The sequence below is a fragment of the Dermacentor albipictus genome, chromosome 7, assembly GCF_038994185.2.
Source record: "Dermacentor albipictus isolate Rhodes 1998 colony chromosome 7, USDA_Dalb.pri_finalv2, whole genome shotgun sequence".
NCBI classification, from domain to species: Eukaryota; Metazoa; Arthropoda; class Arachnida; order Ixodida; family Ixodidae; genus Dermacentor; species Dermacentor albipictus.
The window spans coordinates 5,477,984-5,498,286 of NC_091827.1; the positions used below are offsets into that span (position 1 = coordinate 5,477,984).

The 20,303-nt window shown below is 42.9% G+C and overlaps 1 protein-coding gene across 2 annotated transcripts in view; it reads right to left on the reverse strand.

Moving 5' to 3' along the window:
• Window positions 1-20,303, reverse strand: part of Sptz (zinc finger FYVE-type containing 26 spastizin) — a 149,936-nt gene that overhangs the window by 105,078 nt on the left and 24,555 nt on the right. For both annotated transcript variants that reach the window (XM_065455034.2, XM_065455035.1), the window contains exons 8-13: window positions 19,337-19,757; window positions 14,997-15,306; window positions 13,558-13,772; window positions 11,317-11,530; window positions 7,705-7,880; window positions 4,696-5,409 (exon numbers count right to left, since the gene is read on the reverse strand). In XM_065455034.2, coding sequence (XP_065311106.1) covers window positions 4,696-5,409; window positions 7,705-7,880; window positions 11,317-11,530; window positions 13,558-13,772; window positions 14,997-15,306; window positions 19,337-19,757 — 2,050 coding nt within the window. The remainder of the gene's footprint in view (window positions 1-4,695; window positions 5,410-7,704; window positions 7,881-11,316; window positions 11,531-13,557; window positions 13,773-14,996; window positions 15,307-19,336; window positions 19,758-20,303) is intronic.

Consider the following 20,303-nt stretch of genomic DNA (forward strand, 5'->3'; position numbering starts at 1 on the left):
GAGCATCTAATGTTCACCTGATAGCTACCAGATACAAATCCAGCAGCACATATTTGTACCCATTCTAATGTATTGACGATTATTTTTTGTGAATGAGTCTCACGACATACAGGCATATTCAACTATTGGTCTGATATTTGTAAAATATATTGTTTCCTTTAGCGTTTGTGGCGCATGCTTGTAGTTTAACTGGAAGAAGTACAGGAGATGGAAAGCCTTGCTTGCTGTTGCAGTTGCATTCACATCTGCAGCATAATCTGATGCAGCAGTCAATGTGACACCAAGATATTTCCCTTTATATGCCATCTGCCCTGCTTCCCTTTAAGTATGAGCTTGTGGCGACGAGTGACCACGTAGACCGGTAGAGTCTCGGGCTGTCGCAGGAGAGGAAGAACCGACCGTCCTTCGCTTAGCGTAGCATTCTTTTTAATGATCTCTCTCGGAACGCTAACCCGTGCCGGAGCGTGCCAGCCACTCGAGCCTCGTGTAGATGCGAGCGTCTACATCATCCCTCGTGCGGCGCCGATGCTGCTGCCGCTACAGAGGGCTCCCCCCCTAGAGAGGAGGAAAGTTCGACGAACGATGGAAAGTCCACGTGACGCGGCGTGTTTTGGCGTTCGTCTTGGGTGTCACGTGCACTGGCGGCGGCGAAGGATGCAGCAGGGTCGCGTCGCATACTGGTGGAGCTGATGGCGCAGGTGCTTCGATGTAGGCGGGTTTGAGACGTTCCAGGGCAATTGTGTCTGATCGGCCGTTGACATTGACAACAAACGTCGTCGGACGACGCTCTAGAACACAATATGGCTCGGAGTAGTGTGGTTGCAAGGGCTTCCGCACGGCACAGTTACACACGAAAACGTGGGTAGCAGAGCTGAGTGTGGGAGAAACGTACGGGGACCTTGCTTCTTGTGAACGTGTAGGCACGGGGCGCATCTGGCTGAAGAAAGCTTGCAGTTCGGCAACGTAGTCGGCAGGTGATGGCATAGGCGTTTTGGGGGTGGCGACAAAGAAATCGCACGGAAGGCGTAGGTGAGTGCCGTAAACTAGCTCAGCACAGGAGCAACCTCCGGGTCACCAAACTGTGGCGACGAGCGACCATGTAGACCGGTAGAGTCTCGGGCTGTCGCAGGAGAGGAAGAACCGACCGTCCTTCGCTTAGCGTAGCATTCTTTTTAATGATCTCTCTCGGAACGCTAGCCCGTGCCGGAGCGTGCCAGCCGCTCGAGCCTCGTGTAGACGCGAGCGTCTACGTCATCCTTCGTGCGACGCCGATGCTGCTGCCGCTACAAGCTAATCCAGCTTCTTTTTTTCTACTGTGTGTGTGTGTGTGTGTGTTTGTGTGTGTGCGTGCATGCGTGCGTGTGTGTGTGGGTGGGTGGGTGGATGGGTGGGCACGCACACATTCATCTCACGGTTTCATGTTTTATGAACAAGGCCGCCTAATATTTTTCATTGTGAAAATGGTAGCCTTTGGCTGAGTCATGCCGCACTGCACTTTTTCGGGCAGCTGTAACGCAGAGATGAAGGTCGAGGTAAGACAGAAAGATGTTATCCATGAGCGACATGGAAAGTATGCGATAACGGGAAACAAATAAACGGCTCGGGAAATGACTTGGATAGGTTTTTAGAAAGCCACAGTGTGACTTGCACGCGGTGGTGCCGAAGAAGGTTCCAGTAGCCATTGCACGTAAGAAATGGGGAACAGGCAGTGAAGTAGCACCTCCGTAATGGCACACCTGCTGATTATCGAAGCACTCTGTCACTTATGGATTAGCTTGCATTGGTGATGTTTACAGGTGATTTACTGTGTAGTTTTGGCAAACTCAGCCACAACATGCACTCGCGGTGTCTTGCATGCTGTTGACAAGCAAATAATGGAGGCGTAAGGGCAATGTCCACAGAGCTTGTAAGCTGCAAATTCAGCGTGCATGACCACTTAAGAGGGCTACAGCCCCCCACCCCCGCATAAGCTAGACACAAATAAAATCTGACAATACATTTTTGTTGAAAACAAGCTGCTAGGGCGAAGTTACGAAGCAGCGAAGAAATTAAAACTAGATTTGTTTACAATGTAAACTGATAGATAACCAGCAAAGGTACTGAAGCCAGCACGCTCAACACGGGCCACTTTGGCCCGTTACATTTTGTGCATAAAGCAAATGAGGAAACATATTATCGCACCCACATTTTGCCCGACAAAGCAAATTTCCATCCAAAAATTTTTTTAAATTGGAACGAGAGTTCTTTTATTTTTTTAAATGAGTTTTCTTTTTTTAAAACTTAACTATTGTTTTCTTCTCTTGTGTTTCATGTAGGAAAATAATATATTGCACAAATGCTGCAAAGAGAACATTCTATGCTTGACACTTTTTGAAAGTTTCTATGTGAAATAGAAAATGCGCCAAGTCAAATCAAAGTTGCATAATTTTTCTGATTTGGACCATCTTTGAAATTTTCTCAATTTTTGTTTGTTTAAGGACAGCATAAAAAACACATGGAACTAATTTACTGTGAAACGTATTAACGCAATAGTGTTTAAGGTCCCATGTTGAAAAAAATCTGATGTTGACATCGGACGTCACTTGGCAAAAATTCATTCTGAACCACAACTACACAGGCTTCCGGATGACACAGAGGCGTTACTGAATTAATTGAATTCCTCAAAGTAATATATGTCAGAAAAAATCAAAAAGTACGACCGAAACACAACCCACAGACATGATAGTGTCATAGTTTAATTTGAATATACCAGAAAACATATTTCTGGTATGCACAAACTCAAACACAAACCCCTTTTCCACACAGTGCATCCCGCTCAGTTCCTTGCAACAACACCATTGAGCTTGCCTCTGTGCACCCGCAAGAAAGCTGCAGTTGCTGGGAAGCATGACAAGCAGTCAGGGATCTTTGAAATCTATTGCGTTCCTCTCTCAAAAGCGAAGCTTAAGCATCCGCATATTTTTAAAATGAGCAGAAAAGTTTTCTGACGTTTTTAGTTTGCATTTAATTTGGCCGTAAGATTGAAAAATATTGTGGTAAGCAATAGGAGGATGCTCGCACCGCCACCTTTAAGTATTTTTTTGGCTTGCTAGGAACGCTTTTCGGGAATAAAATTTTAGGTTCCATACAGTTTGAATATTTCTACACGACATAAAAAACAGACAAAACAAAAATATCAAGCGGACAGGCATGTTTGATCTCTTGTGGAGTCCCCCTGCTGCTCACACACGTGCAGGGAATCTTTTATCCGGCCAAGAAGCGAGCTTGGAATGCAAAGGCAGGACAACTTGTATAGCAGCAGATTGTGTGACACAACGTCAAATGCATTTTTTAAATCCAAAAAAATCGTACCAGTCTGCACAATTTGGTTGACGTCCAGCGCAGTATCATAGACAAACTCTGCTAAGTGCATAGTACACAATAGGTGGTAGCGGAAACCATGCTGATTAGGAAATAAGGATTAGGATACTTGACAGAGTACGCCAAAGTACAAAAACAGTACAAAAAAAATGATAACCTCACAGATCATGCTACATCAGAGTGACTGTAATGCTGTAGGATTGTGATATCCTATCATGCAATGATTACTCATAGACAAAAACTTACTCTCCCTTTCATGGTCAACTGTGTGCTTTATTATGCCCTTATGATACTGTCTACCAACTCTTTACAACTGCTGAACTCGAGATCACAGGTTCAATCCTGGCCGCGGCGGGATGGGGGCCATTTAAAAAACAATCACGTAATTAGATTAAGTGTGCCTTAAAGAATCCCTGATCGTTAAAATTTATCTGGAATCTTCTCACTGCAGCATGCCGCATAATCAGATCGTAATTTTGGCACACAATACCCCCAAATTTAGTTTTTAACTCTTTACGACCTTGATATACCAATGCTGCCTACCTACTCCACTTGGCTTTATGATTTATGTATGTCTTTACCACAGCAGTTATTACGCACCACTGACAGTAGTTAGCCGGTAATGAAACAGCACAACTACAGTTATATGCATACATAATAATCAGCACGAAAACCACCAAAGACACAGTTAGTTAGAGTTCGAAGGACACAGGACAAGCACTCATCCTCCTACCTCTGTGTCGTTCGTTGTTTTCACACTGAATAATAAGTATGCATCCTTTCCAACTCACCCATCTTTCTACCTTACTGCAATATGATTGAATGCAGCACTTATTTTGTCATTTATGGTATCTCTATCACATTACTACCACTGCAAGAATAAACACCATGCAATGGCACCAAGATGAATCCCTTGTGTCTTTTGTTATACTGTCTCCAAGGTTAGCCAGTGTATGCTTAGTACTTAGGAAAACATGCCCAGTGAACAGCAATTCTTTTTACTTAACAATTTAGACACATTGCCTGGTGAACATATAAGCCCTAGGCTTCAGTGCAATGTAATGACACATTTACACTTTCTCAAAAGATTTCCAAAACATTGCTTGGGACCAGTAAACTACCCTTTTATTATTGCAGTACCACTCCAGGTACTACACATTAAAAGAAAAAAGCAGTATGGAAAATCAAGCTTCAGCTGTCTGAAACTAGGTGACACAGAAGTGGTGCAACAACATTTTGTAATCATGTTACACTGAGGAGTGTAATGGCTCAAGCTTACAGAGAACCAAACTACAAGAAGTCTTAAGAGAACAAGAATATGGAAGATGCAAGTACCTTATGATACAGGGATTCTATCTGACGCCATGCTGCTCGCTGCTTGTGCAGTTTCTCCGCATCAAATTCATCCACAAATCCAACAAGCAATGTCTTGAGCGATATCTCTTCATCTTTTGTGCAGCACCCTACAGCGCCGACAATGCCGTCGTTTTCATTGGCCTCCTGAAGGAACCGTCGCAGTGCTTCCAAAGTAGTTGTCAGGCGTGGAACTCGACCATGCAAGTTTCCTGACGTCTCAGTTTCACGCTTGCTGACTGCAAGCGCCAGTAGGCGCTCTGCCACATCACGAGGAACATCAGCAGTGAGTGCCAAGTCTGCCACAGCTGCAACATGAGGGCCACCACTACCGTATTCCTGCGCGAAGTTACGCGCAACTATGTTTCCACCAGCAATGTTTAGATGGCCGTTTCCGACGGTCAAGCCCTCCGAGCTGGTGCTGAATGAGCTGGGCCTGTTGCGGATTAGGAGCTCAGCTTCAGGTATGGTGGGGACCCCATCAGAGCAGAGACGTCGATCAACCAGAGCAGTGGCCATGGTAAGGTGCAGGCCTTCCTGTGCAGCTTGGCTGATAAGGGAAGTAGGAATGGGCAAGGTGCAATACGCTGAGCGGTTGGCAGGAGCGGAGATATTATTGAGATTTCCAGTGACCTCTTCCAAGTGACGGCTGAACTGGAGCTCCTGGGCATCATGAGTTCCCTCGAGCTTAAGAACCTGCCCAAAAGAAGTTAAAAAAGCACTGTTGTTAGGGTAACGAATCTTCATTTCTGTTCATCTAGTTGTTCACTCAACATGCACGTCCAGAATGTTAGTACGTAATAGGCAAAATGACGTGCGCACCAGAAGATGAATAAAAACGTCAAATACACAAGATGTTACAAAGGTTTCTACAGCTTTCAACTTAAATATATTTTTACTTGTGATAGCACGCTGGTTTGTGTTGTTCTGTCCGAACCTCCATGTGCGGAGACAAAGCAATCAATTGGCCAACGCACGCTAGGTAGATCGCACCAGTATACTATGGTGGCTAGAGGAGTAAGTGTGCCGCATGAGCGTAATTCGCCACTCCTCCACATCATGATGCAAAAATGGTGCTGTAGAGCAGTGCTCCTGCGCATGTCGTCTGTAAACAGTGTAGACATAGTGAGGATATTGGTGTCACTATTTTCAGCTATAATGTATGCTTCAAATACCGTTTGGAGCAGTGCAAGGAAAGCTGGATGAGAAATTCTGCTATTTTCCAAAAAGACGAAATGCTAGAGTTATTTTTCTTGCTTATATGCAAGAACCTGGCACTGCAGTTATAGCGATTTTGAACAAGTGTAGAGTTCTTTTGGAGTTTTAAGCAGCGGAGCAGTATATCATTTTTTTTTGCGTGTGTGAATTTGATGCAGCCAAGTATCATCCGAATCAAACAAATACATGACAGTCAATGCCTAGAAACAAATAACACACGGGCTCTGATAGATACCACAGTGGCAAACTCTGGATTACTTTTCAAACCTCTAGGGTTCTTTAACGTCCACCTAAACCCAAGTACACTAGTGTTTTGCATTCTGACCTTATTGGAATGCAGTTGCCATGGCAGGTAATTGAACAAATGTCGTCATCCTTAGCGGCACAATGATAACCACTTAGTCATCATGTCAGGTAATAAGCATTTGGAGCAAGGATGTTGCATTTGGAGCTGAGCTTATTGCTCCCATATAATGAAGTATTGATGTCTTTCGCTTTTTCTAATGTTTCCTAAAAAATCCTTATTACTTTTGACACTTCAGCTGGCAACCTTTGTTTATTTCTCCAACAAGTGAACTTACCTTTCCTGCAGAGTTATGGTACAGCCATCGGTTCCATGCATAGAAATACACATACCTCCAATAGAACTTTATTAGGGTGATGTTTAATTTCTCACAAAGAGAAAACGCAGTAGTCGTGGAACCTTCCATTGCCAGATCCAATGAGCATGAGGTAAGACTTGCGTACATGCTGATGAGCTTCGCAAGTGCCGGCATAGAAATTTTGAAGTTGTAGCAATTTGCCCAGGCTTCGTTCTCAGATTGATGTGATCTCTCAGAGCATAAATTTGCAGTCTTAATCACGTTGTGCCATCACAGTTACAAAGAATGTTCTGCTCTTTTTCTTTCTTTTATTTTTTTTTTTTTTGTCATGCATCATACAGAGATGAGTGGAAGCACCACATTAGTGTATCTTGGATTAACCTGCTCTTAGTCAACCACGTAGGTGAAATAGCTGTTGAGAAACTGTTCTTAAAAGCCTACTTAGCAGACAATTGGTATCCACTGTTGCTCTTGTTGGTGCTGAGAACAATGCTGCTTTAGGCTCCCTGAACTGCAGTTCAGAGTGATAAAATAAGTGTACATGTTTATCTCCTTCGAGGCACAAGTACCACGACTAGTTGGTACAACCTCCAGTGACGGCCTTGGTGATGACCTTCCGCTAACCTCACCACTTACTTTTTTGCCGTGGAAGCGTCCACATTTCTTAGCAATTTTTAAACATGCAATAACAGAGACGTATAGCTCCTCACTGCACAAATTAACAGCTACAGATTATAATTTTTAACTCTGCATGCTTTATTTGTTGATGACATTACCAGATAACATGCGCTGCTCAGTACCATTCTACTGAGCGTGACACCACTTTTGCATCATGATGCGAAGTGGTGAACTACACTCCAGACGGGGTCAGTTGGCACACCTACTTTTATAGCCACCATAATGGTACCATGCCACAGCAAACACCAAGGTACATAGTATTCGTGCCTTGCTAATGCATCTTCCATGTCAGCAGCACTGGGTACAGGGGAGGCCTGCACTCGCTACTGCAGTTCCTTTCATTCTAAGTTTTATAAAAAACAGGCTTTAGCTATTGCAAATTGTTTCAGTAGTTTCTTAACAAGACAGTATATACACATCGCACACATTGCAGTAGTATGAATCAGGAGGGCACACGGTAAAGCCTCCTCCTAGAGTTGCAGATTCTTTTTACCTGGACCACTTGCTCAGCCTTCTCATAATTTCCATGCCAGAGACAGTGTTTCAGCAAAGCTTCGAAGCTGGCCAGCATTTTTTCGATAACAGTGCAGTCACCTCGTTGCAACACGAGTGAGGATCGGCGGCGGTGCTTTTTGGGCTTCCTTCTGGCTTTATGCTGCACTGGACTACCTACAGAAAGAGTAAGAGCAACCAGGCACAATGGTACTCTCAATACTGCATTGCTGAACCTTGTTCCACAGAACTATTATTTGTTCGAGAAATTTCAACTTCTAATCTCATTTCACTACCTTTCGGCTCAGACACCCAGCAGTTCTTCACCATTATAACCAATAATGCGGCATCAGCGCATTGTAGTAAGCGGATTATTCTACCATGGAAAACATACAAAGGTTGATGGCACAGCAGCTTCTCATTGTTATAACAGATATATTGTTAAAATATGTATCGTTATAAGTGGGTCTGGCTGTACTTCTATTCAGGTGCCCGGTAAAGAACCCCACGTGGTTCGAACAGAACAAGGTGCCTCGTAATCATATCACCAGACGTAAAACACCAAAATTTGCTTAATTAAAAAAAAAAATAAGAAGGTAGCTGCGTCCGTTGGTTTTTTCCTAGGGGCGTAAACGAAAGAAATCATTCCCGAATATGATTTCTGAGAAATACGTGTTATGCCCATACCTATGTTCATACCTAAATGTAATGCCATTCCCAACTGTACGTCTGCTTAACTAAGCAACTTCTGTGTTATAAACAGCTGCTTTCAGTTATCCGGTACACTATCATAAGACAATAATGAAGTAATTAAAGGAATGGCATGCCTCACATACATGTAGAGATATTTGTAGATGTGCTGTATTTGTTGAAGAAGATAACTGTGGTACCACATTGGGCACCCTGTTTTAATAAGTTCCAAACATGGTGATACTGTCAAAAAAATGTTTTCCTTGTATGAATCAAGTTAGCATAATTACAGGCTGCCCCAAAACTTTTATTGTATATACGTAATATAAAATTATATATTATAAATATAAATATTATATTATATAGTATCCATAAATAAATGACAGCTAGGAGCTTGTTCTGCAGAACCGATTAGCACCTGGACCCTAATTCCCTCAGGAACTGGTGCACCTCTGCGCAACAGTCATGGCTTGAGATCTCCTTTCCAGCAGCACAATCATTTGGAATAAGACTACTCACTTGCATCTGCCCCTCACCTTAGAGATTTCAAAAGTGCTGTTTTGCATTACATTCGAACAGAAATGGCTATTCGACAATTTTTAATAGTGAATGCTGAAGTCAAAAATTACCTGAATAGCAAATGCCATTCGATTAGACTATACGTTTCTACTTCATTTCATCTGCTGGCACGTTGAAGGAGATCTCCAGACAAGCCATGGAGATTACATTGGTAAATACTTCCCGGTCTTCCTAAGTCTGAGTACATAGGCACCATCTTTTCCCTAACCCTGTTGTTCATATTAAAGTCCAATAATTTCCTTGATTCCTTTCCTCGGAAAGATGATTGGTTCACCTGGGGCTGCTGCAGCTTTTAAATGAAACAAGCTTATCTCAGTTGGCAATTCTCACTTTTTCAATCAGAGCATTCAGAATATTTGATAACTTTTCTGTTAGATATATGTCGTGGATATATATGTCTATGTACCCTTAGATGTGCCTAGAGGTGCATTGGTCATCTGCATCTCTTCGTGCCACGCAGTTAATAAACCTGGTTTATTTCACTATAATACTGTTTTCTTTTATCATTGTCCCTGATCAACATTCCACCAACAAGAAACCTGCATAAAATGACATGATGCCAATCAAATTTTCTTATGTAGCTTCATGTTGCAGATAGATTGCTTCAGTGGCAAAAATTATGTGCTACTTTTAGAAAACAGTGTTAAAAATAGTAGTTCACCTGGCTAAAACTACAATTGGTACCAGCCGACAAGAGTCACAGGCATACCAAAGCAAGTAAAACTATAAATATTTACTCCACTTACTTTCTGCAAGAAAAACAAGGAGTCTGCCAGCGTATGCGCAACGAACCCGCGTTTGCTAGCAGATGATGCACTTCACAACAACAGTAAAATTTAAGACGTCGTGTTGTATAACCCATGACTCAAATACGTATATGTAGCAAAAAGGTTTCAGTTTAAATTTGCAGTTGAAATAAAGCACCATAATAAGAGCATACGCGTGCAATCAGTCTCAGCGCCAGCAGTGAAATCATGTTGAATATGCCGCGAAGTGCATCTCCTCCCCAATTTAGTTCGCTCGCAGCGCCCTAGCACAATTTTTCCACAAGCGACGCCTCAGCTGGGTAGTACTGCTCAGCCCACTCGACCATTGTCTAATACACTCTAATTGCTAGGCGACACTTTTCTGGGCGGAGCATGGACTCGCAATATTTGATGCGCTGTCGCCTCTGCTCACCCATATTTTTATTTTCTCAGATGCCGCCTCAGGTTTCCCAAACCCATGCACTGCGACGTCCACTGTCTGCGCCTTGTCGTCTGCTAGCCTACTGCTGCAGCTGCCGTGAAGGATACAGGGAAATCTAAAAATCTCCAAATTTCGAAATATTAGTTTGTAGTGCTGAGGCATCGTTAACATCACAGAGAAACTGAATAACGATCATTATTTTGAAAATTTTGGTATTCTTAAGTTCGTAGTAATGAAATATTTTTACATTGAAACAATAAGTCAGCAGAAGATTTCTGAAAAGTTCGTTAATCTGAAAAGTTCGTTATAGTGGTGTTCACAGTAACGAGGTTTCACTGTAGTACTCAAATCAGTGGCTTGATAAGCTGAAACTTGGAATATTCCACAAAGACTTCATAAAAGCTCATAGTCTTGCTTATGCATGTGTGCTTGTAAATTTGAAGCTAGCAACCCATGTGATGCTGTACTAGTAAAGAAAGTTTGAACTTTCACTACCTTTATTAAACTTGTGCTTGGAAAGCAAGGAGGTGAGGGGGGAGAAATCATGCAGATCCCACACACTGTAGGGATTGATGTAAGTGAAGCTTTGATGAGTTGGCAAGATAAAACAGCGCATCACAATAAGAAACATGGAGCAGATGTCGGCAATGAATGTGCCGTGCAACGGTCATCACCAAGGTGGTTTATCTTATTCAGTGGTGACATTTTCGAGTAATCACTTCCGATGATACTATCACTTGTGAGATTTCATGACTCAGCACTGGACATGCCAGAGTAGGTTGCCGAAAGTGTTCCTGGCAGTGTGTGAGCATGGCAAGTTTGGCACAGCGCTAGAAGCACTGTCAGCCATATACACCAACAAGTCTGGCACCAAGTCACGGGAAACGCTGCAAAAGAGGTTGTCTCCCCCTGCAGCTTTTACTTGGCAAGACAGCCAACGACAATCACCATCGCCACAACTCTGACAATGCGCCAAATTACAGGGAGGTAGGCAAAGAAGGCTTTGCTTGAAAAAGACACCTTTCGTTCGTGTGATCCAGTAGTCTAAGTCACTGTTACATCAAAGCAAGAGGCTCCTAGTCTGGCTCTCAAGGTATGTTGTAGTAATTAAATGTGTAACAGTGATTAATATGAGCACTAGCAATTGACAGCACACCTTTGGGGCCTTCTTGGAGGATGTCAAGTGGACTGAGATGTGGCACAGGTGGGTCCGCCTCTGGCGCTGGTTCTGAAGAAGTGACCAGCTCATACCGCCACTGGGCTTCAGCTACATGCTTGCGCAGCTGGTCCAACCGAAAAGGAAGCTCTTCCCAGCTGATTGAGGCTGACACAGGTGGCTCTTGAGGCAACGAGTCTCCACCACCTGAAGCCTGGGACAACAAAATTAAACTAAACTAAGTTCAAATTTCATTTCAGTTTTCACACAATTTGCTATCTGTAAAAAGGGGTAAGAGGCAGACCTAACAGCACTTTGACCAGCCTCACCAAACTTACAAATCGGCTATGTAATGTAAAATATGAAAATTCCATATTCATAACAATTCTCAAATGTGATGTAGGAATGTTCTTTTTCAAGGTCTGAAAAATGAAACGGACATAAGTGTGAGAACAATGATACCCATGTGTGTGCCATCCTTGCTATGGTCTCCTGTGAGATTGGGAGTATCATTTATTAACCAACAAGATAACTAACTAAATAATGTCCCCTGATGCCTACTGTTTAGAAGCATAGAAAAATAATAAGAATCATCAAAATGCTAGAAAATATTGTGTGCAAGCTGTCTGTTTTCTATGCATCGCCACTGCCCAGCAGTGCCACAATATGTGAACAGTATAACAAATGTCATTAAGTGCTTTCAAGCCTGACCCTGCTGTCGCCGCAGCACCACATTAGACCTCTTCGCACTGAAAGCGTGCAAGAAAGTTCACTTATGATGTTACGCTGCATAGTGCAGCTGCCTTACTAACTTATTCTATACAGCAAGTACACCACAGATTAAAAACAACAGTTGACTTATACTATGCATTCCTTGGTTTCATTGTCTATTGGCTTCACGTGGTTGTAACTAGCAAAAAATTTAGCCCTTCAGTTCCCTTTATTCTTGATGCCAAAGAGGGTAGTTTCAGTGTCCTCCACTATACATGGTACACTCTTTAAAAGGTTTTCCCCCTGTGGACCTTATCTTCTGCCACAACAATAATCGTCATCTATCTCGGTGTCTTTTTTTTTTAACACTGCGTGCTTGGTACTTTCAGGTCACGAATGGCATGCGCATTTTCAGCGCGACATATCATTCTTGACAAAAAAGTAGCACAAAGCGCAGAGTTTCCAAGAAAGGAAACACAAGCAAGGCAGATAACGATTATTGTTGCAGGACAAAATAAGCCCCAAAGGGTGCAGCAAAAAATTTTTTATGAGTGTACAATACAAACTGTGAAATAGTAGGAACTGGAAATGACATTTGATGGCATTCTCATAATATGCAGTCACTGACCTATAATTCGGACTCAAGGGGGACTATCGAAATGGCAGAATAATCAGAAGTCTGAAATACTGGATTCGCACAAAAGTAGGTGGATTTATGGCCCCAAAAGGTGTGCTGTATTCTTGGATCGTCACTTTTGGAGATACCTTCAATTTTGCGTGACTATAGCACAATACACATCGGTGTCTAGCACCGACGGCATTCTTGACTATGTGCCAAGCACAATATCTTATCACTACACAGAAACACTGCCGTCCGTCGACACATCCGGTGCCAGTCATGTGGAGTATTGCGAAAACGAAAGCATATTTCGAAAGTGATCGTTCATGAATATGGCCTAAGTTTGTCAACATGTGTTGCTGTACGCATATATGCTTGCCCTTGGCCTAGACATTCTATGGCCGTGATTTTCTAGCAGTGCCTTTTAGGCTATTCCTTATCACTCTTTTTGCACTTGGTCAGTGGTCAGAGTGACGCTCCACATACGTTATCAGCAGAATCAGCCGGCCATGAACAGTGAATGATAAAAGAGGCATACAATAGAGTGGAAGGTGTCGAGCAAAATCTCAGTCCATATCTTGACCATTTTCATGCTCTTGCTACAGATAGATGAATGTACAGTCAATGTGTGCCACTAGGCTTCGTTAGTTTTGGTTTCATGAAGTGCCAGCGAGACAGCTGACAACCATGCTGGCGACATCTCAAAACGAAAATTATTGCTATTCCTGTTTGACTTGGTGGCCAAACTAGCACACGCTAGTTTGGCCACCAAACTAGCGTGTGCTAGTTTGGTGGCAAACTACCAAGCCAGCACCAAGCCATATATAATACCCGACTCAAAGTGGAATGAGATATGACCATGTGAGGCTAAAACACACTGCTGTCTAAAGGAAGCAGCTGTGCTTCCTTACTGTGGCCGTCCTCTGAGCCGACCGGTTGAACAGCTCTGCCTGTGTGGCCAGGACAGCAGTGGACAGAGAGGCCAGCATGCTGGGCACCAGGAAAGGAGGGCACAAGAATCCCACGAAGCCTGTAGCCATCCAAGTGGCTGCATTGCTGCTTGCTGTGCTGCCCTTGCCCGAGAGTGAGTCACTTGTCTCCTTAACTACGCTGCTGGTTGCTGACACTGATGGGGCAAGAGATAAGGAAGGCACAAAGTAGTGATAACAATAACCAGACCAGTGACCACCACTGGCTCAATGATTTTTGTATCTTAAAGATACGCCCTGCATAAAAAGGTTGCCATGTCAAAGGACTACAAATTGATTTCGATCTCTCCCAGATCTTCAAAGGGAACACACGCACTTTTGCATTCAACTTCCCATAGAACATGGCCTCTGGCAGAGTATTGAGCTTGCAAATCTGCACCTGACACTATTTTTCGCGCACGGTCTTAGATTGGAATGAATTAATCCAGACATCTTCTTAGTCTCTCCTACCACACCGAAGTATCACTGTTGCACCATTTCACATCTGTTATTGTAGAACTATTATTGCACCAATCTAGAAACAGATTCCATCATTGTTTTTTACTCAGTTGTATTATATCTTATTACACTAATCTTTAAACAGATTCCATTGTTGACATTTTGTGTTTTATTATCTAAGTTGTTTCTTCAAACAGTTTGTACTGTCGTTTTTTGTATTATGACTGTTTTTTAAAACTACCCTCCTGCTTGGACCCAAGGGTCTGCAGTATGTAATAGATAATAATAATTCCATATCGAGTGAGCCATTCGAGCAAATTTTTCTATCATGTTCACGCATTCCTTGTAATACCTTATACACACTGAAAAATGGTCGATTTTTGTTAGCTTTAGAGCAACACAGCACAAGCAGACACATAACTAAATCTGGGTAATTTTGTGATCTTATGAAAACATGCTAACATACAGCCTGCGGAATGTTCAGTGAAAATGTGGTCATGTCGTAATGCTACAATGTAGGCAGCTAAAGCAAGATTTGCAAAGCCTACCATGCTTCAAAATCAGGAAGGGGGCCGATGGATTGAGTAGCCCACTATGGTATAAAAGTCACAAACAGGAATAAAGTGCCTAAGAAAGGCTGGCCAACATTTAGATAGGGAGGCCTATCTTCGTCATGATAGGTCCCTCTATCAAAACGTTAGCCAGCCTTTTTGAGCCCCCTTATCTCTGTTTGTAACTTCCAGTGCTCCAAGTGTTTCAGAAGAAAACAGCTCAGAGTGTTTAACAAAAGAAAATGATAAAATACTGCAAGAAGAATGCAATTATATATAACCTCACAGCCTTTTCTTGTGACAAAACTTCCTGATCATGACGCACCTTACCAGAAAAGTGATCCGTCTATAAAAACGAGTAAACAAACAAACCATAGGTGCTAGCAGCTTGATTCTCAGTGTTTTTTTTAGAGATGTCGCCATCCGATTCTGTGTCATGTGCATCTGGGGTCAGTGACACTTCCACGGGTGAATGACCTGAAAGATGCTCATCGCTTCTGGCATCATCTTCCGCGTCGGTGGCATCTTCGTCGTCACTCGCATCTCTTCGCAAGTTGACGTGGCTTACAAAGAGAAGTGAGAATGCATTCTCAAGGACTTCCAAACGAAACGTCAACGGATGGAGCTGTCCAACTTCTTCCTCAAAGTGCCCCAGTTCGTCCAGCACTACGTGCTTATGTACCTGTAAAGAAGGCAGGCGAGATATAGTGTGGTACATGGACTAATAATGCGCACAGTAAAGTATATTCAAACAAAAGAATGCAGCAAATGGCAACAACAGTGAGCTAAATGGTGAACATTATACAAGCCTTAAAGGTCGTATCCACCATGCATCGTCCCAAGATGGGCTAACAGTATAAATGAATAAATGAATGAATAAATAATAGATAAATATCATTTTAGGCTGAATTGTTGCCTTTGTAAACTGTGTCACTATCTGTTTCGTTCATACGAACTTTCTTCAAATGTTTGTCATCCTTATTCATAAAATACCTAAGAACACCAAATGCCACTGTGAATGCAGCATATACCTTTATGCCACATCTAACAAGAACTGCATCCAACAAAATGTTAGACTGCTGGTTGATGGAACTCGGTCAGGTTTTATGCGATTCACCAGCTTTTGCTGCCAACATTAAAATAGAAGAAAAAGATTATATTTTCAGGTTTTACATGCCAAAACCATGACATGGTTATGAGGCACGCCTTAGTGGGGGACTACCGATTAATTTTGACTGCATGTATCTGGGGTTCTTTATTGTGCACCCAATGCACAGTACATGGGCTTCTTGCTTTTCGCCCCATTTAAATGCGGCCGCCATGGCCAGGATTTAATCCTGCGTTTTCGGGCTTAGAAGTGTAACACCAAAACAACTACAGTGATGCTGTATTGAGCCAAGGTACTTCCAAGATGGTGCAGCCGAAACTAGGGTAGTGAGTCAAACAAGAAAAAGTTCTTTCTGGGTGACGAGATCTGAAGAATGGTCCAGAATGTGGGAACTGGAGGAAAGGCTAAGAAGGAAGAATACAAAGTTGTCTGGCTGTGTAGTAAGCACATAACATGAGCTACATGGCAAAAAACACAATAATATTGCTTTTATCGCAATGTTGAAGATCGGTCAGTCAATGAGTAAGTCAGTGAGCCAGCCAGTCTGTCAGTCAGTCAATGCTTTAATTAGCACTCTTCTGAAATTAATCCTCGTTTATAGAATGATAGTATGTCTCTGTGTCCCTATGTCTTTTATGTATTTGTAATGTACCACTACGTGCCACAATGGTCCGGTCACAGAAGATGACGAGGTACGCTGATGGTGCGCGAGAAGTGGAATCGGCAAAATCAGGCAGCAGCCTGATTCCGCCTTGGCTGGAGACCTGGCTCCTTCAACCGACAGCGCACTTCTCCGGGAACTTTTCCTACAGCGCCTTCCACCGCAGATGCGCATGATCCTGACCGCATCTTCATCCTCGATGCTGGAAACTGTTGCTCAGTTGGCCGACAAGATTATGCATGCTGATTTTCCCTCTGTGGCCACAGTTCATTGCCCTCCTGACCCTCCGTCCTACAGAGCAATCACTGGCAACAGCTATGCATGTCTCCTCGAAGCTAACGACAAGCTTACACAGCCAGTAGCGCGATTGACAGCTGATGTCGCTGCCATCTGAACACACCGGCCGCGTTCTACTACTTTCTAATTGGAAGTTTTTGCTTTGTTGCTTCAGAAGTTGGTTAATTAATCGTGACTCATTATGCAATTAAGCAGAATACGAAGAACTGTGCGACTTACTCCATACAATAGCCAGAAACATGCATTTGGTCATGTCGTCTTAGAGCGCATCAGCATATTTTTAAACTCTGGCTAAAGTTAGCTGGGACACCCTGAATACTGCGCACACTCTTGACACCAGGGAGTGGCAAAGAGCAAGTGACAAATCATCTTGTTTGCAACAAAGCTAGCAATTTCATTTACGCATCATATAATGAAACAGGTGTTTGACTATCACATGCTATATACGAATGTGATATGCCTCCAGCAGTTCCCACATGGTTTTATCTCTACTCCTATCTAGGATTCTCACTTCAGGAAAACGTGGCTTACAGCAGCGCAATCTGCAATTCAGAGAGAGATGGTAGCGCATATCCTTTTTTAAATTGTTTGTACGTTCTTTTATTCAGTCATTTACACAACAGCCAGTATGCCTGACGTAGGTTTTTCCACAACTTAGCAGTATCTGGTAAACCACAGCAGTGGAACACTTTTGCACATAGCGTTTTGCATGCTTGACTTTGCCTACAGCACATCCTGTGATTTGGGGGCACAGACAAGCCTCGAGGCGGAAAACACAACAGGCACCCCATACCTGTTTGCCACCTTCTCAAAGTTGTGGCTCACCATGTGGAAATAACCACCTGAGCCTTACTTCAGGAATCCTGCTCGCCTCACTCATTCACTAACTCATCGAAAATGAAATTGCTAAGCTTGTTGCAAACAAGATCACTTGTCACTTGCTCTTTGCCGCTTCCTGGTGTCGAGAGTGTGTGCAGTATATATGTAGCAAGTAGGGATGGTCGATTAATTTTTGTATTCGATTAATAATTAATCGTATTTTTTGCAGGGCACATTAAAAAGGTTGAAAAACAGTTATCTACTTTCGTAGGACCCTATTTTAATGTTTGAGAGGTGAAACTAAGTTAGAAATACAAGTGTACAAAGTTTGATAAAGAATAACCTGTACTTTGTTAAAGACAAAACAGAGTTGGCACTAGTGGCTTTTGAAGATATAAACAACATATGTTATAAAATGGAACTTAGAGCAGCATTAAACAAGATAAGTGACACTAGTGAATTTTTGTGCAGTACAGTCAAACAAGAAAATAAAAATGGCAAAAGTGAAAGGTGGAGTCCAACTAAAATATACAAGAAATTGCAGTACGCACAGAGGAAAAGGAAACTACTGCTTTAGGATTTTAAGCCACGTGCTATTTTCTACTGAACAAGGAAATGTCAATTCGCTGGGATGTTTGGATGAAACAGACGCCACTTTGAATGGCGACATGATCAGCACACGAAAATAGACGCTCGGAAGCTATAGACTTGCTGGAATTGACATGAACTCCACCACTATGTCAAATACATGCTTCAAACCGGTGTGAATGCTCTGCCACGTCTTTAGTGGACTGGGATAGACACAATGATTAACGACTGGGTTGCTATGGTATGCGTTGAATTGCGAGGGCATTTCAAGCTTCCATCTTCAGGTGGCGTGTGCAGTGTGGTGGAAGAGAGGGGAAGCGCTCGGCCTGGCATCAGTCAGGGCTTGGAACAACAGTCGACAGTTGGTCTACCACAGCTGCAGAGTCACTGCCCATGCTCCATCACTTTAGTACGATTTCAACATTTTTATGCAACTCCTGTCAAACTCTCGAAAACAATTAATCAAACTTGTCTAATTGATTGGGTCAACTAAATAAAAGGTGGACGATGAAGATTAACTGTATTGCAGGATATTTTAATTGATTAATAATTAATCATTCATCAATATTACCAACCCTAGTGGCAAACCTTGTGCCTAATAAACAGTTGTGAGTGTAACGCCATCTTTCTCGTTTGTCTTTCACTTAGAAGCTTTCTTTTCTGTTTTTTTTTTGTGTGCTACAATATCATGTCTTCAGTAAACACACACTCACCCAAGAAAAAGTTATTGCTCACTAGACATCTATTTGTTTCCTTCACCCCAACACAGACTTTAGTTGGACTCCTTAACAGATGCTATGAATTGCCGCTCATATATATATAGGCTTGCAATCTCTCTTCTTTCTTTACCCATGACTATTGTACGTGCTTCAATTGTGCTACGCACAAGGAAGGGAGCCCTGTAACAGCACTACTATCGCCTCCAGAGCCGTTTCAGAAAAAGATGGCTCACGTGCATGTAGTGCAAGCGAAGAACACACTAGCACGCTTGGCCCGAGCGCCCACGTCTATTTGCTGTTCCCGAGATCCATTGGCACCACGGCTGGCTGGCTTAAATCTTTACGCCACCTCCCACACATCCAATCATCGTTGCCCCAGCGTACCCCAGTGTGCACAAGTGTGATTTGTTGAGGATGGCAAGAGAAGGAGTGGCCGAATGAGAAAAGGACTCAGAGAAAACAGCAAGTCCAAGCAAAATGGAGCATGTCTGCTGGAAAAACTTGAAAAGGTGAGACTTACTGGTCCAAATCCATACATAGCAACAGCATCTGCAAGAGAATCGCCTTGTCTCAAGACTAGGTCATCTGGAAGCTCCTCTTGCAGTTGCTCTTCTTCCCGAAGCTTGGAGACACTACAACCCAAGTGGTGCAGCACGATGGCTGAATGCAAAGCATTCATGGCATGCTGCATGGCCAGATATCCTCGGTAGAGGGCGCAGTCTCTGCTACGAGCTGGGCTGGAGTTGTAAGTGATTTCTGTGGGCTCGTTGGCAACAAGGCACTGCCCACTCAAGAGACGAAATGTGCAACTTCGATCCAATTTTCCAAGACCCAGAGTCTTGTGAAGCACTCGCAGCACAGATTGATGCTGAAGCATTCCAAAGATGGTGCGGCGCCTGGCTTTGACGTCAGCCATAGATGCCAGCGAAGTCTTTCTTTTCCTGCACATTCAAAGTACAGAGAATGGTTCCTTGTGCGTTCCTGCTGCCCTAGTATTACATACAAAGCTCCTTACAATAAAGTTGCATTCAACACAAGAGTCACTCTGTTATATTCAATATTTGTTATAAGCATAAACGCCAGTATTGTTAAAAAAGAAAATTTAGTTTACAGTCACATCTACACAATAGAAATGCAACTATAAGTGATGCTTACAATGGGCCAGCAAAGGGCCTCCTGTTAATTTTTATGGCCTGTCAGAGGCTTGCCATGCTGATACATGACACCTGCACAATGCCAAATTACAAGCACACTTTTCACCGTTGTTAATATGCAACCATGCAATCAATGTGATAACATGGGATCAGCACAGTGGCTTGTTGGCTGTAAGCCAGCCAAGCCAAGTTGTTGGCCGAAACGTGCACACATGTCCAGAATGTGTCATTTCAAGTTGCTCTTGCTGAACATTTGACATTCTTGTGACAAGAAAGCATACTATGAGCTGCCAAGAAAACTCGGCAGCTCAAAGTATGTCTTCCAGTTTTCTG